Source organism: Oncorhynchus clarkii, chromosome 9 (assembly GCF_045791955.1).
Source record: "Oncorhynchus clarkii lewisi isolate Uvic-CL-2024 chromosome 9, UVic_Ocla_1.0, whole genome shotgun sequence".
In the NCBI taxonomy this organism is placed as follows: domain Eukaryota; kingdom Metazoa; phylum Chordata; class Actinopteri; order Salmoniformes; family Salmonidae; genus Oncorhynchus; species Oncorhynchus clarkii.
In genome coordinates, this window is record NC_092155.1 from 54610473 (window position 1) to 54626834 (window position 16362).

General features: G+C 42.1%; 2 protein-coding genes across 3 annotated transcripts in view; both read left to right on the plus strand.

Moving 5' to 3' along the window:
- The first annotated feature begins 830 nt into the window (after positions 1 to 830).
- LOC139416583 (dolichyl-diphosphooligosaccharide--protein glycosyltransferase 48 kDa subunit-like) lies at positions 831 to 5290 on the plus strand. Its single transcript, XM_071165419.1, has 11 exons — positions 831 to 1113; positions 1647 to 1757; positions 1872 to 1958; positions 2699 to 2802; positions 3033 to 3127; positions 3265 to 3358; positions 3486 to 3634; positions 3781 to 3928; positions 4143 to 4263; positions 4368 to 4474; positions 4615 to 5290. Exons 1-11 carry the CDS (start codon positions 879 to 881, stop codon positions 4762 to 4764), a joined length of 1401 nt encoding a protein of 466 aa, XP_071021520.1. The 5' UTR covers positions 831 to 878; the 3' UTR covers positions 4765 to 5290.
- A 554-nt stretch (positions 5291 to 5844) lies between these two features.
- Positions 5845 to 16362, plus strand: part of LOC139416584 (pleckstrin homology domain-containing family M member 2-like) — a 53378-nt gene continuing 42860 nt past the window's right edge. For both annotated transcript variants that reach the window (XM_071165420.1, XM_071165421.1), the window contains exons 1-4: positions 5845 to 6504; positions 7452 to 7558; positions 7638 to 7747; positions 8165 to 8264. In XM_071165420.1, the coding sequence (XP_071021521.1) occupies positions 6445 to 6504; positions 7452 to 7558; positions 7638 to 7747; positions 8165 to 8264 (377 nt within the window). In that variant the 5' untranslated portion in view covers positions 5845 to 6444. The remainder of the gene's footprint in view (positions 6505 to 7451; positions 7559 to 7637; positions 7748 to 8164; positions 8265 to 16362) is intronic.

The window sequence follows — 16362 nt, forward strand, 5'->3', positions numbered from 1 at the left end:
GCAGAGAAGACACTGTCTGTCCTGCTCTGTTTTGATGCAGAGTCTTTACCCGACAAAGTCAAGTTGGGATGTCACTTATCCCGTGAGAGTTTTTATTCTGAAGCCATTATGGTTCTTTAGGTGCCAAGCTTATTGTAATGTTGCAACCGTGTGTAGGAGGGAGATTCTTAGATGTGAGAAGTGTGCAGGAGGGCATGAGACAAAGGAATGTGTAGTTTTGGTGGGAAAAGCTGTGTGTGTTAACTGTAAGGGTGCCCATGGTTCTGGAGATCAGAAGTGTCTGGTGAGAAAAAGGTAGGTTGAGGTTGCCAGGATCAGAGTAGTTCAGAAGGTGTTGTATGCTGAGGCAGTGAAGAGAGTAGCAGAGGAAAAGGGGTCCAGTGTAAGGGATCCTGAGAAGCTCTCTGTGAGTAGGCTGAGGCCAACAGAGAGTGATAGGAATGAAATGTGTTTCGGTAAGGTTGGCTCCTTAACATTCATAGCCATGGATATCAACTGTACTGCAGAAATGGAAACGTAAATCACAGAAAATAGATGTTGTGGTGGCAGCTGCAGAGAAGTACTTGGGTGTATGAGATTTTACTGCAGAGGAGTTACAAGGTGTGTTGAACTATCGTATCAGATAGGATAGGTTTAATGGGTGTAGGGTTAGATGGTAGGGACATTTTTCCCCTCCCTTTTGTGTCACAAAGTGGAACGAATTCACGCTCAAAAACAGTAGGCGGAAACACAGGGCTAGATACAACAAAAAGATTAATAGGGCCTCACACACTCCAGTGTAGTAGATGGCAGTGTATGCGCCTCTCAGTTGGTTGCGATCAGCCAGTACACATTTTAAAAAGAAGAAGAAGAACGCTGACGTCGACTTCTTCTCCAAAATGGCGAAGTGGACCTCAGACAAGCAAATTAATTGGTGCAGTTCTACTTTGTTGTTAAAAAAACGCACTGTAAGCATGGGTCAGACAAAATCCAGATTGTTGGGAAACAATTTTATTTTATTCTTGATGATATCGTCCATGATGCACATGGCATTGGCTGACGGAAAGACGCTCGTTTTGTTGGACAACCTCAACATCAGAGATACCCATGCAATCTTCTTCCGCAGTCTGGCAGGTGGAAGGAATACATGTTCTTTTCTCAGGCATTTGTTAGCTAGCTAGTTACAATTATACGTTTCTTTTTTATCCATAACGAAGATTTGTTTTCATTAATTTGTTTTCGTTCCGTTAGTAAGCTAACGTTATCTTAGTTAGCGCTCGTAACTCCACTAACGTTAGCTTGTTAGCTAATCGTTGCTAGCTAGGTTGCCAACGCAACCTATAGGATAGGAATAGGTGTCACTACTGGGGCATGTGGCATTGATTTGGGTAAAAAAAAGAAGGCCCGGGGCACCTGAGAATGTTAGCTTTTGCACTGTGATTGTACTACTACTTCATACACATTCTTTCAGTCCCTACTGCGCATGTACTGTTTGTTACATGATGTTTATCCCAACATTATGCATAAGTGTGTGTTGTTTTTATACACTAGAAATGCTGTGTTAACCCACCCTGGGCATCAAAATGGTTTAAAACAAAGTAACTTAGCGGACTTATTTCCAAATCAATTTCCACCAGGCTGATGTAGTTCTATGTCCCTCTTTGCAGATCGTGGCTTTGACCTTTCATTCAAGACTGCAGATGATCCTTCTCTTTCCCTGATCAAATATGGCCAATTTCTCTATGACCACCTCATCATCTTCTCCCCATCCGTGGAAGGTTAGTTACCTAATATTGCAGTTCTAATTTTTGACATTTCTTATCTTGCATCAAATCATTTTTGTTACAACAAACAGAGTACTAAATATTTAATGCAACTTTTATCCTATTAAGACTTTGGTGGCAACATCAGTGTTGAGACAATCACTTCCTTCATCGATGGTGGAGGCAATGTCCTGGTTGCTGCAAGCTCTGATATTGGTAAGTGAAAAATATATTATTCTTACTTGTGTAAAAACCACAGATGTTGTTTCTACAACATGTACGTGCTGACCAAACTAACCAAGATGTTGCAAAATAAATGTACACAGGTTATTTAATCATTTCATCCAAACATCAACAAACTTGGTTCCATTTTAGACGCTTGACCCGCTGCAAGTCCTGCCTCTCCCATCTACTCATTGGTTTTTAGGAGCATACTAACCCACGTGGTTGATTGAAAGATGAACAAGATCCACACGCCAGTCCAGTTGGTGGTGGTAATGCACCTTAAAGTTGGTTGCCAACTGCCATATAGAATCCACAGAAGAATAAGAATGAAGGAGGGAAGATTAATTAAATAAAACTAACTTTAAAACTAACTAGGGTTCCCCTTTTATCTATGGATTAATTGTCAGAGTAGAGAACACATGATTTTGTGACTCAAAATGGGTCAAAATTTTACAAAGAAAAAAAGGACCATGTGCATTTCAAGTAAAATAACAATCCAATGTTTATCTCCCAGGACAAATTAGCTAGCAACAGCAAGCTTGCTAAATATCCATGAATGTTTCGACCTGTCCAATAATGAATATAGTTCATTTACAGTTGGTTTGGTATTTAAACCTGCGTGTCATGAGCACGTCTGATGGGGATAGACAAAACATGCGCACACTGAGTCTGTTTGGTCAGAATGTTTCACAGTAACTAATGCCATTCTCCTGTAATCTCCTTTGTCCTAGGTGACCCTCTGAGAGAGATAGGCAGTGAATGTGGAATTGAGTTTGATGAGGAGAAGACTGCTGTCATTGATCATCACCATTACGATGTGTCAGACCCTGGTGAGGTAAGCAGAATAAAGAACATTCTAATGTAAACCTTTTAGCATTAGGTTTTGCAATTGCTTACAGGGGCATGTGTCAATGCACTTCTGTCTAATAATGGAGAATTCCCAAGTTAAGTCTCAAGAAAAGGTGTGAAATGGGTATTGAGTGACCATTAAAATTGCAGAGCACTTGAGGTAGGCGAATGAAGTGAATCATAAGAGGTAAACTTCCCCCCTATTCCTTCCCCTAGCATACCCTGATTGTTGCTGATCCAGACAATCTTCTGAAGGCTCCCACTATTGTCGGGAACCCCAGTGACAAACCCATCCTCTTCAAGGGTGTTGGGTGAGTCTACCATTACAGTTGAGAACAAGTATTGTCAGTTCTAAACAAGGGAGTTACTACACTGGTATTATGTTGTTATACCCCTATGGACATATTTTTATATGGTAAAGGATTGTTGTCCTCTCCCCTTCTTCCAGCATGGTGGCAGACCCAGATAACCCCCTGGTCCTGGACATTCTGACTGGCTCCTCCACCTCCTACTCCTACTTCCCTGACCGACCCATCTCTCAGGTAATACCAACACTGTTTCCTTCCTTATCAAACATTCTCCTTTGAAATTTGACTAACTTATGTGTGTAAGGTGTTTATAACTGAAACTTTATATTTTGGTTGACACTACGCTCTCCTTTCTGGACAGTACCCCCATGCTGTTGGAAAGAACACTCTTTTGATCGCTGGGCTCCAGGCCAGGAATAACGCCCGAGTGGTATTCAGTGGCTCACTGCACTTTTTCAGCGACGCCTTCTTCAACGCCGCTGTTCAGAAGGCCACACCTGGCTCCCAGAGGTAACCCTCTCTCATAATGCTTTTCATCATCTGCTCTGTAGTTGCCTGCCCTACTTTTATCCTGATTTTCATTGTTCAATAATCACCTTTTATATTTTAAGAAATGGAATAACTGTGTTTTAATTCCAGTCTTGGATCTCTTGTAGGTACGCTCAGACTGGGAACATGGAATTAGCCGAGGCTCTGTCCCGATGGGTGTTCAAGGAAGCCGGTGTACTCCGGGTGGGAGCCGTTACACATCATCCTGTGGGGGAGAGCACCCCTCCTGCAGCTTACACCATCACAGACCTTGTGGTGAGTCACTATTTAATCCATCAACATCTCGTGGTAAGACATTTTTGCTGTCCATTATGACAGTATTTAGTTATTTTTCTTATTTAACAAAACATTAAAATGTGAAAATATGCCAATTTAGCTAATGTGGATGAAAAAAGGCATGAATATTTTTGTTTTTTTACTCCATGAACTGTGGCCATTATGTTGTTTCTGTCCTTTTCCTCCGACACAGGAGTACAGCGTTGTAATTGAGATGCTGTCCGAGGGCAGCTGGATTCCCTTTGATGGGGAAGACATCCAGTTGGAGTTTGTGAGAATCGACCCCTTCGTCAGGACCTACCTCAAGAAAAATGGTATGAACATTTCAGAGATTACTCTTTATTTTCATGATTATTTACATTGTGGAAATTGATTGAACAGTTTGATGTCAATCAAATAATTATATTTACCTGAATAGGAGATAAATACAGCGTCCAGTTCAAGTTGCCTGACGTGTATGGAGTGTTCCAGTTCAAGGTGGACTACAACAGGCTAGGCTACACACACCTGTACTCCTCTACCCAGGTGAGGGAACTGTCATGTTTTGAAATGGAAGGCTCTTGAGTATATCAAGGGCTACACCAGCTAATTCATTGTACGTGTCACACTATAAGCAAACAAAGTATAGTACTCAATTGCTAATGTATACATGTCCTCTCCCATAGGTTTCTGTGCGTCCTCTGCAGCACACGCAGTATGAGCGCTTCATCCCCTCAGCGTTCCCTTATTACGCCAGTGTCTTCTCCATGATGGGAGGACTCTTTGTCTTCAGCATAGTCTTCCTTCACATGAAAGAAAAGGAAAAATCAGACTAGGGAGATGAAACGTTTCGAGAAAAGCTTATTAAATTAGGAGGGAGGGGTGGTAGATTAAGAATTTGCCTTATTGGGGTGAAGGTTCTTGGTTGCTTAAATCATCTGGCAGAGTCTGCAAGAAGAGTTGGTGAGAATTGAACATGTTGCTTCTCTATTGGTTGTGGGGGAATTTAATGAGGGCTTTGCAGGCAAACTAATTCAGCTGTGGCTGAGATTTTTTGTCATTCTGAAAATAATACACTTGTGTAAAATAATCACTCAAATTATCTGTGCACATCTCTGAATTCAGTCAGCAATTGGATATGGTTGCTTCACGATCTCAATAACAGATGGAACACTTGTTTGGAAAAATCCCATGAATGTATGTTTTTCCCACCCCCTTGTATGAGGATAAAAACATTTTGATGCAGTACATGCACTGAATATTTTTGTTTTGTCTGATCAAATAGTCTTGCCAATAGAAACACTAACATGTTTGCAACAAACGTTACATAAATCCTTAAACTACAATAAAATGTTGACATTCCACTCTGTTGAAGTCTTAATTGTGATCAATTGTGTGTATATATAAATCATTGAGCTGGATAGGGTAGAGAACATGTCGTTTTTTTTAAAAGACAAACTACAGCAAAAAAAAATCAGTTACCCACATTTGTTGGAGGTGATGTTCGTGGGTCACGAGCTCGTTGACAGGCATTTGGTGACTTATCAGTCAATTCTATAACTTCAAATGGCAAGCTGCTAAATTTAACCATAGACAGTACAGTATGAAGATGGGCAGAAATTGCTTCCCAAATGGAGATACCCGATCACGCTTCTAGGCCATGTCATGGCGACGTTGGCTAGCTAAGCTCATGCGCAGAAACACTTCTTCGGCTCTAATGATGGTCTCGCGCCGGAATGCGCACGTGCTGGACGTCGACTTAAAGGCACTCCTTCGATATAAAGTAATTTTTGACAAAGGAAAACGTCAATTTCACGAGGTTGGAGTAACAACAAGTTCAATTACTTAAGACGTGGGCTCGAATCTAGGTTGTGTATTGACATTTCTAGAAAATTAACTATAGAATGCCCTTTCACTTCTGGAATTGAATTGTTAAATCGGAAACCCCGGTCTGTTCTGCTTGCTCTGTTTCGCAAGCGTTGCCGGAAGCCTCGCGATGTTGCACCTCTGGCTTTAGAGCCTGGGTTAGCATTGTCTTGAATATATTCCTCCGGACTAAACATCGAGTTTGTTAAAACTTGGTCATGGTTTCTACATTTTACATCATAAAGTTGAACTACAACATAAGTTTAAACAAGTTGAGTGCCGGCTAACTACAAAAAGTAAAAGTTACCGGCTACGACAGCAGGATATTTACTCCCTACTAGCGCTGACGCCAACTAACGTGCTGGCCAGTTCGGTTGACTAACGACGTTAGACACTCGAACCTTAGTAGGAGGACTAGTATGAGGGAGGACGACGTTGCCAGTCAACGTTATTAGCCATGGCCATGTTGTCTTATGCTAGTTGTTACATTACCTAGCCAGCTCTTTGTTTGATATGTTGTTCGCTTCGCTAGCCAATTATCAGTGTTGAAAATATATGGCTGGCTAGCTTTGAGAACATCGACAGCAGACCACATTGAGACCCCTGGAAATCAGCTGACAGCTGCAGGCAGCCAAGGAGACCAGTCAGTGATGGATCAACTCAAAGTCAAGGACCGAATATTGGAAAACATTTCTTCGTCTGTCAAGAAGGTAAGACTGATAACAAGTCTATACACATACCGTTAGCAAGATCAGCTAACTTATTTGAAGACGGTAAACACCAGTATTACCCTGCTTGCCTGCTAGGTGGGCCTGACTCATCGTAGAAAACAGTTGCTGACTATCTGTGAGGTCTTTGAAGATTGTTTAGCTAACGTTAAACACATGGATTACGTTTGTAATGTCATGGGTGTTTTGTCTTGCTAACTTAGCTGACACTGTGTTGTATTCGCTAATGCTGTCATGTAAACAAACACTTTCTTGCTTCTAAAATTCTGAGTCACGGCCAATTCAACAACCCTCGGTTAGCTAGGTCTATTTTTGAAGGCCAAAATAACTTTTGTTGCTTATTTTCCAAACACATTTCAATATGCTTGCTTAATATAGGCATAGTTACGCATACTGTGACCACATTCAATTTGACTTCTGGGTTACTTAATCAATTAAGCTAAACCCTGGTTGAATGTTTGTTGATGTTCATCCTTTGCATACACCTGTACAGTTAACGTTCAGTCCCATCCTTCCAAAGTATTTGCACTGTGCCAGACTGACAGTGCTTTAATAGACCTTGCCTGGTATGATTTTCAAGTCCTCTCCAGTTTATATTCAGTTTGTTCCTGTTCCCAGTCACATGATTGTCATCAGGTGACTGGAATTTAAGATCCCACATTCCTTTATATTCAGTCAGTCCTGTTAAACTAGTCTTTTCAGGGGTTATGAACAAAAGTCTGATTAATGCTTTTAAGTCAGTCAAAGTAATACCATTTAGTGGATCAGATGTACAGTAGCAATTATCCAATTTCAGGCTCCATGCTTGCAGATATCTGGCACTGAGGGACTCCTCTCAACATCTCATGAAGAAGATATCCCTATATTTCTAGTTTGGCTGTGGGCCTAGTACTCTTGTCAGCTCCATATGTTTTGTGCTCTGACTGCAGTTGCAGAGTTACTTTGCTGCCTGTGAGGATGAAACTCCAGCCATCCGGAATCACGACCGGGTCCTACAGCGACTGTGCGAGCACCTTGACCATGCTCTACTCTATGGGTAAGAAGACTGAGCCAAATCTGCTCAGTACTTTAATACATCCTAACTCAGTTCAATTCTCATAGTCTGTGCATTGCAGGCTGCAGGATATCTCCTCAGGTTACTGGGTACTGGTTCTACACTTCACCCGCAGGGAAGTGGTCCGGCAGGTAGACGAGCTCCAGCACATAGCAACCAACCTTGGGCGAAGTAAGAACACCATTTTTACTGCTTTCTTACGCACACATCCACATTCATGGTCAGTCTTGTGGGCAACTTGAGAAACAAACGTTTCACAGCAGTTAATACATACATGCCATTTCTGTCAATCAATTCATACACCTACATTTACTGTGATAAAATGAATGACATATGTAAGCCAGTGGTTTGCTAATTGTAAGTTCCTCTTGTGCCACATGCCAGAAATGTAGCATGATGTTGTTATTTGAGGTCAGGATTACAGTAATTACCATTGGTGTTTGCACATATGTTTCTCTTTTTACAGAAGTTTCTTTGCAGGCCTACTTATTTGCAAGTTCAGGCAGGAAATAAATAATACATGGTACTAGTAAATATGACCTACATATGCCCATGTTTGTCCCTTGTTTATATTTATTTTCTATGCAGGTCGTGCCTGGCTATACCTAGCACTGAGTGAGAGCTCCTTAGAAAGCTATCTCCGTCTCTTCCAAGAGAACCAAGGATTGCTGCAGAAGTATTACTTCAAGTGAGTGTTCTGACCCAAAGAGCCCTAAATTATGCATTTAGACTAAAATCAAATATAATTTTGTCACATGCACCGAATACAACGGGTGTAGACTTTACTATAAAATGCTTGCCTACGAGCCTGTCCCAACTATGCAGAATCAAAAGATAATAAAAATAGTAACACAAGGATTAAGAAAATAAAATATTTAAGATATGCATACACACACACACATACACACACATACAGTGGGGCAAAAAAGTATTTAGTCAGCCACCAATTGTGAAAGTTATCCCACTTAAAAAGATGAGGCCTGTAATTTATCATAGGTACACTTCAACTATGAATTTATTTGCAAATTATGGTGGAAAATAAGTATTTGGTCAATAACAAAAGTTTATCTCAATACTTTGTTATATGCCCTTTGTTGGCAATGACAGAGGTCAAACGTTTTCTGTAAGTCTTCACAAGGTTTTCACACACTGTTGCTGGCCCATTCCTCCATGCAGATCTCCTCTAGAGCAGTGATGTTTTGGGGCTGTTGCTGGGCAACACTGACTTTCAACTCCCTCCAAAGATTTTCTATGGGGTTGAGATCTGGAGACTGGCTAGGCCACTCCAGGACCTTGAAATGCTTCTTACGAAGCCACTCCTTCGTTGCCCGGGCGGTGTGTTTGGGATCATTGTCATGCTGAAAGACCCAGCCACGTTTCATCTTCAATGCCCTTGCTGTAGGAAGGAGGTTTTCACTCAAAATCTCACGATACATGGCCCCATTCATTCTTTCCTTTACACGGATCAGTCGTCCTGGTCCCTTTGCAGAAAAACAGCCCCAAAGCATGATGTTTCCACCCCCATGCTTCACAGTAGATATGGTGTTCTTTGAATGCAACTCAGCATTCTTTGTCCTCTAAACACGACGAGTTGAGTTTTTACCAAAAAGTTATATTTTGGTTTCATCTGACCATATGACATTCTCCCTAGCTTCTTCTGGATCATCCAAATGCTCTCTAGCAAACTTCAGATGGGCCTGGACATGTACTGGCGTAAGCAGGGGGGGCATGTCTGGCACTGCAGGATTTGAGTCCCTGGCGGTGTAGTGTGTTACTGATGGTAGGCTTTGTTACTTTGGTCCCAGCTCTCTGCAGGTCATTCACTAGCTCCCCCTGTGTGGTTCTGGGATTTTTGCTCATCGTTCTTGTGATCATTTTGACCCCATGGGGTGAGATCTTGCGTGGAGCCCCAGATCGAGGGAGATTATCAGTGGTCTTGTATGTCTTCCATTTCCTAATAATTGCTCCCACAGTTGATTTCTTCAAACCAAGCTGCTTACCTATTGCAGATTCAGTCTTCCCAGCCTGGTGCAGGTCTACAATTTTGTTTCTGGTGTCCTTTGACAGCTCTTTGGTCTTGGCCATAGTGGAGTTTGGAGTGTGATTGTTTGAGGTTGTGGACAGGTGTCTTTTATACTGATAACAAGTTCAAACAGGTGCCATTAATACAGGTAACGAGTGGAGGATAGAGGAGCCTCTTAAAGAAGAAGTTACAGGTCTGTGAGAGCCAGAAATCTTGCTTGTTTGTAGATGACCAAATACTTATTTTCCACCATAATTTGCAAATAAATTCATTAAAAATCCTACAATATGATTTTCTGGAATTTTTCCCCCTCTTTTTGTCTGTCATAGTTGAAGTGTACCTATGATCAAAATTACAAGCGTCATCTTTGTAAGTGGGAGAATTTGCACAATTGGTGGCTGACTAAATACTTTTTTGCCCCACTGTACATACATACATACATACAGTGAGTGCAGAATTCAGGCCCCTTGACGTTACCAGCCTTATTCTAAAATTGATTTTTTTTTTTCTTCCCCCCATCAATCTACACAACCCCCCCCCCTCACATTTACATAAGTATTCAGACCCGTTACTCAGTACTTTGTTGAAGCACCTTTGGCAGCGATTACAGCCTCGATTCTTCTTGGGTATGGGTACGCTACAAGCTTGGCACACCTGTATTTGGGGAGATTCTCCCATTCTCTGCAGATCCTCTCAAGCACTGTCAGTTTGGATGGGGAGCGTTACTGCACAGTTATGTTCAGGGCTCTCCAGAGATGTTGGATCAGGTTCAAGTCCGGGCTCTGGCTGGGTCACTCAAGGACATTCAGAGACTTGTCCTGAAGCAACTCGTGTTTTCTTGGTTGTGTGCTTAGGGTTGTTGTCCTTTTGGAAGGTAAACCTTTGCCCCCCGTCTGAGGTTCTGAGCGCTCTGGAGCAGGTTTTCATCATGGATCTCTCTACTTTGCTCCGTTCATCTTTGCCTCGATGCTGACCAGTATCCCAGTCCTTGCCACTGAAAAACATCCCCACAGCATGATGCCTCCACTACTACCTTGGTTTTTGCTCTGGCATGCACTGTCAACTGTGGGACCTTATATTGACGTGTGTGTTCCTTCCCAAATCATGTCCAATCGATAGAATTTATCACAGGTGAACTCCAATGAAGTTGTAGAAACATTTCAAGGATTATCAATTGAAACAGGATGCACCGGAGTTAAATTTTGAGTCTCATAGCAAGGATTGTCGTGGAAATTCTACACATGGGACACTCGACGTCAGTGTTTAATGAATCATTGTTGATTAACAGTTAACTGGCGAGGTTCCAGCAAACTTGATGCACCATAGTGAACATCTGTCAGGAGCTCTACCGGGGCAGTCCCGTTAGTTCTTTTATTCTGCGAACAAGTTATAGGTATGATTTTAGCTTGTTCTTCATTCATAATTAATTCATCATTAACGTTTGCTTCATTCATGTGACCGACCAATACTGGTTCATTCATGTGACAGACCAATACCTCAACACTTCTTCTCTTGAAGCTGAGACCTTGAAATGTAGATATTTTGTTCTCAAAGCAAGGGTCTGGGTGTACTGCTGAATTGCAGATAATGAGAGTGAGGATTTGTTCAATCGGTCACTTACATGAACACAGAAACTAGTTATTAGAAAAGCACAAGATAAAATGTTCCGTCACAGTTTCTTAATATTTATGTAAATCACTAATTATGGAGGTATTGTGTGTAGGTTGGAGTTTAAAAAAATTAATTTAGAGTATGGCTGTAACGTAACAATGTGGAAAAAGGGAAGGGGTCTGAATACTTTCCGAATGCACTGTACATGCAAATACAGGGAGTACCAGTACCGGATCGACTGGGATATTCTGTAATGATGTCAATGATCATTGTCCAATTGCTTGTATTAGAAATACATGACCAAAGCCAAACCCTGTTATATTTTTAAAATATATTTTAGACAGTTTTATGAGCAAGCGTTCTGACATGATCTGTACCATTTAATATTGACATGTCTGATTCCCGATGTTGACACTGCCTGGGACTATTTCTATACATGTCTTTCCATCTGTGATAAGCATGTCACTTTGAATACATTTAGAATCAGTGGAAGGGTTTTCAGGTAACTGAAAAACTGCTCTCCGCAGCTGATGTAAGACCTTTTTAAACAGGTCAACATTCACCGGGCCAGACGGATTACCAGGACGTGTACTGCAAGCATGCACTGACCAACTGGCAAGTGTCTTCAATGACATTTTCAACCTCTCCCTGTCTGTAATACCAACCAGTTTCAAGCAGACCACCATAGTCCCTGTGCCCAAGATCACAAAGGTAACCTGCCTAAATGACCACTGACCCATAGCACTCACATCTGTAGCCATGAAGTACTTTGAAAGGTTGGTCATGGCTCACATCAACACCATTATCACAGAAACCCTAGACCCACTCAGTTTACATACTACCCCAACAGATCCACAGATGATACAATCTCTATTGCACTCCACACTGCCCTTTCCCGCCTGGACAAAAGGAACACCGATGTGAGAATGCTATTCATTGACTACAGCTCAGCGTTCAACACTATAGTGCCTTCAAAGCTGATCACTAAGCTATGGACACTGGGATTAAACACCTCTGACTGCAACTGGATCCTGGACTTCCTGACGTGCCGCCCCTAGGTGGTAAGGGTAGGTAACAACACATCTGTCACGCTGATCCTCAACACGGGGGCCCTTCAGGCGTGCGTGCTCAGCCCCCTCCTGTAGTCCCTGTTCACTCATGACTGCACGGCCAGGCACGACTCCAACACCATCATTAAGTTTGCCGATGACACAACGGTGGTAGGCTTGATCAACAACGAGACAGCCTATAGGGAGGAGGTCAGAGACCTGACTGTGTGGTACAAGGACAACAACCTCTCCCTCAATCAAGATAAAGGAGATGATTGTGGACTACAGGAAAAGGAGGACTGAACACGCTCTCATTCTCATCAACGGGGCTGTAGTTGAGCAGGTTGACAGCTTCAAGTTCCTTGGCATCCACATCACCAACAAACTAACATGGTCCAAACACACAAAGACAAGTCGTGAAGAGGACACAACGAAACCTATTCCCCCTTTAGGAGACTGAAAAGATTTGGCAATGGTCCTCAGATCCTCAAAAGGTTTTACAGCTGCACCATCGATAGCATCGTGACTGGTTGCATCACTGCCTGGTATGGCAACTGGTCGGCCTCCGACCGCAAGGCAGAGGGTAGTACATGCAGCCCAGTACATGACTGCGGCCAAGCTTCCTGCCACCCAGGACCTCTATACTAGGCGTTGTCAGAGGGAGGCCCTAAAAATTTGTCAGACTCCAGCCACCCAAGTCATAGACTATTCTCTCTGCTACTGCACAGCAAGCGGTACCTGAGCGCCAAGTCTAGGTCCAAGAGGCTTCTAAACAGCTTCTACCACCAAGCCATAAGACTCCTGAACATCTAATCAAATCGCTACCCAGACTATTAGCACCCCCCCCCCCCCCCGCTTTTACGCTGCTGCTACTTTGTTATTATCTATGCATAGTCACTTTATTAACTCTACCTACATGTACATATTAAACTCAATTACCTTGACTAACCGGTGCCCCCCGCACATTGACTCTGTACTGGTACCCCCGCTATTGTTATTTTACTGCTGCTCTTTAATTATTTGTTACTTTTTATTTTTATTTAAACTGCGTTGTTGGTTAAGGGCTTGAAAGTAAGCATTTCACTGTAAGATGCATGTGACAAATAAAATTGGATTTTAAATCAATGTCAGGTTCTAATGATTCCTCTGGCCTTCCTGACCAATTAATGATGGATTCTAATAAAGTGAAGGATAAAGCCCATATTGTAGGGGTTTTTAACAAGCACTTCATGTACAGTTGAAGTTACATACACCTTAGCCAAATACATTTAAACTCAGTGTTTCTCAATTCCTGACATTTAATCCTTGTATAAATTGCCTGTCTTAGATCAGTTAGGATCACCACTTTATTTTAAGAATGTGAAATGTCAGAATAATAGTAGCAAATTATTTCAGCTTTTATTTCTTTCATCACATTCCCAGTGGGTCAGAAGATTACATACACTCAATTAGTATTTGGTAGCATTGCCTTTAAATTGTTTAACTTGGGTCAAACGTTTCGGGTAGCCTTCAACAAGCTTCCCACAATAGGTTGGGTCTATTTTCGCCCGTTCCTCCTGACATAGCTGGTGTAACTGAGACAGGTTAGTAAGGCCTCTTTGCTCTCACACGCTTTTTCAGTTCTGACCACAAATTTTCTATAGGATTGAGGTCAGGGCTTTGATGGCCACTCCCATACCTTGACTTGGTTGTCCTTAAGCCATTTTGCCACAACATTGGAAGTATGCTTGGGGTCATTGTCCATTTGGAAGACCCATTTGTGACCAAGCTTTAACTTCCTGACTGACGTCTTGAGATACTTCAATATAGCCACATAATTTCCCCTCATGATGCTGTCTATTTTGTGAAGTGCACCAGTCCCTCCTGCAGCAAAGCACCCCCACAACATGATGCTGCTACCCCCGTGCTTCACTGTTGGGATGGTGTTCGTCGGCTTGCAAGCATCCCCTTTTTCCCATCAAACATAACGATGGTCATTATGGCCAAACAGTTCTATTTTTGTTTCATCAGACCGGAGGACATTTCTCCAAAAAGTACGATCTTTGTCCCCATGTACAATTGCAAACCGTAGTCTGGCTTTTTTATGGCGGTTTTGGAGCAGTGGCTTCTTCCTTGCTGAGCGGCCTTTCGGGTTATGTCAATATAGGACTCGTTTTACTGTGGATATAGACACTTTTGTACCTTTTGTACGCTATTTCCTCCAGGATCTTCACAAGGTCCTTTGCTGTTCTGAGATTGATATGCACTTTTCGCACCAAAGTACGTTCATCTCTTGGAGACTGTTACGAATCCCTTTTGGCCCGACAGTCTAGGGGGGGATGGTAATGAGACCCGTAACATAACTCATGCAAATTATAATAGTGACAAAGTAAAAGTGAGAACGAAATAACTACGACAACTGAAATCTACCGTCAAACTCCAGGTTTATTTGTGTAAACACGGTAATGGGGGAGCAGGAAAAGGGGCTAAGCTGGACCCAAGGAAAGAAACCATAAGTATTCAAAAACACCCCTAAGCTAGACTAGCCTACTTTAACAACAGCTAACTAACTAACCAAAAATACAGTGGGTGGTCCGCCCAGTTCTAACTAGTGTATTTAACAAAGTCTACCTACGGGTAGTGTATGCCCATGGGCGACTTGTCTTGGTTTCCCCTTTTCCCACCTGCAAACAAACACCATAACCAAAACAATACTCACAGGTGATGAAAGTGCTATGGAGGTGCTCAAACAAAAGAGAGGTTAAGACACAAAGAGAGTAAAACACAGAGACCTACAGACATGGCATTTACAGAGAGATTGAGCTCTAGAGTAAACAACTGATGGGGTTTTTAAACCAAGGGAAAGGAACTGTGATAGGGTAGGAAACAGGAGGAGGTGTGTCTTCTGATTGATGATTGGATTGGTGACTGATTGGGGAGTGATGATTTTCACCTGTGAGGGGAGAAGGAGAGAAAAGAACACAGGATACACACAGACACAGGGTACCTGTATCCGTAACAGACACAGAACACGTCTCCTTCCTGAGCAGTATGACAGCTTATACTTGTGTACTATTGTTTGTACAGATGAACGTGGTACCTTCAGGCGTTTGGAAATTGCTCCCAAGGGATGAACCAGACTTGTTGAGGTCTACAATTTCTTTTCTGAGGTCTTGGCTGATTTCTTTTGATTTTCCCATGATGTCAAGCAAAGAGGCACTGAGTTTGAAAGTAGGCCTTGAAATACATCTACTGGTACACCTCCAATTGACTCAAATGATGTCAATTAGCCTATCAGAAGCTTCTAAAGCCATGACATCATTTTCTGGAATTTTCCAAGCTGTTTAAAGGCACAGTCAACTTAGTGTATGTAAACCTCTGACCCACTGGAATTGGGATACAGTGAATTATAAGTGAAACAATCTGTCTGTAAACAATTCCTTGTGTTGTGCACAAAGTAGATGTCCTTAGTGACTTGCCATAACTATAGTTTGATAACAAGAAATTTGTGGATTGGTTGAAAGCGAGTTTTAATGACTCCAACCTAAGTGTATGTAAACTTCAACTGCATGCTGTACGTTTTTGATAATGTTGGGGCTCAGGCTTCTAATGTAAGCTCTGTTATTGTAAATTAAATGCCCTTGTGAACCATTTACATTTTGAGCCTGTTTCTTATGCTAAGGTCTGTAAAGCTCTACATGCAAGAGACACTAAAAAGTTTGCAGGTCCAGACAACCTGGATCCCTCCTACCTCTAAAAGATAGCAGCTGGTATTATTACTGAACCTGTGGCTCACATTGTCAACTTGAGTCGCTTGACCAATTCCATACCCAGCATTTGGAAATCCGCTTAGATTAGCAAGATTCCTCAGATGCTAATAACTATCATCCTATCTCTAAACTCCATATCCTGGCCAAGGTCTTTGAATCCCCGATGAACACACAGTTAAAAAACATATTAATTGAAAGGAACATACTGAGAGCAGTTCAGTCTGGCTTTAGATCAGGGCACATCACCAAAGCTGCAGCTATGCCAGTGGCAAGTGACAGCATTTGGGAAATGGGATGCAACCGAAGTTGCATCTATATGCAGATGCTAGTCATTTATTAATGTTCTCCTTCTCT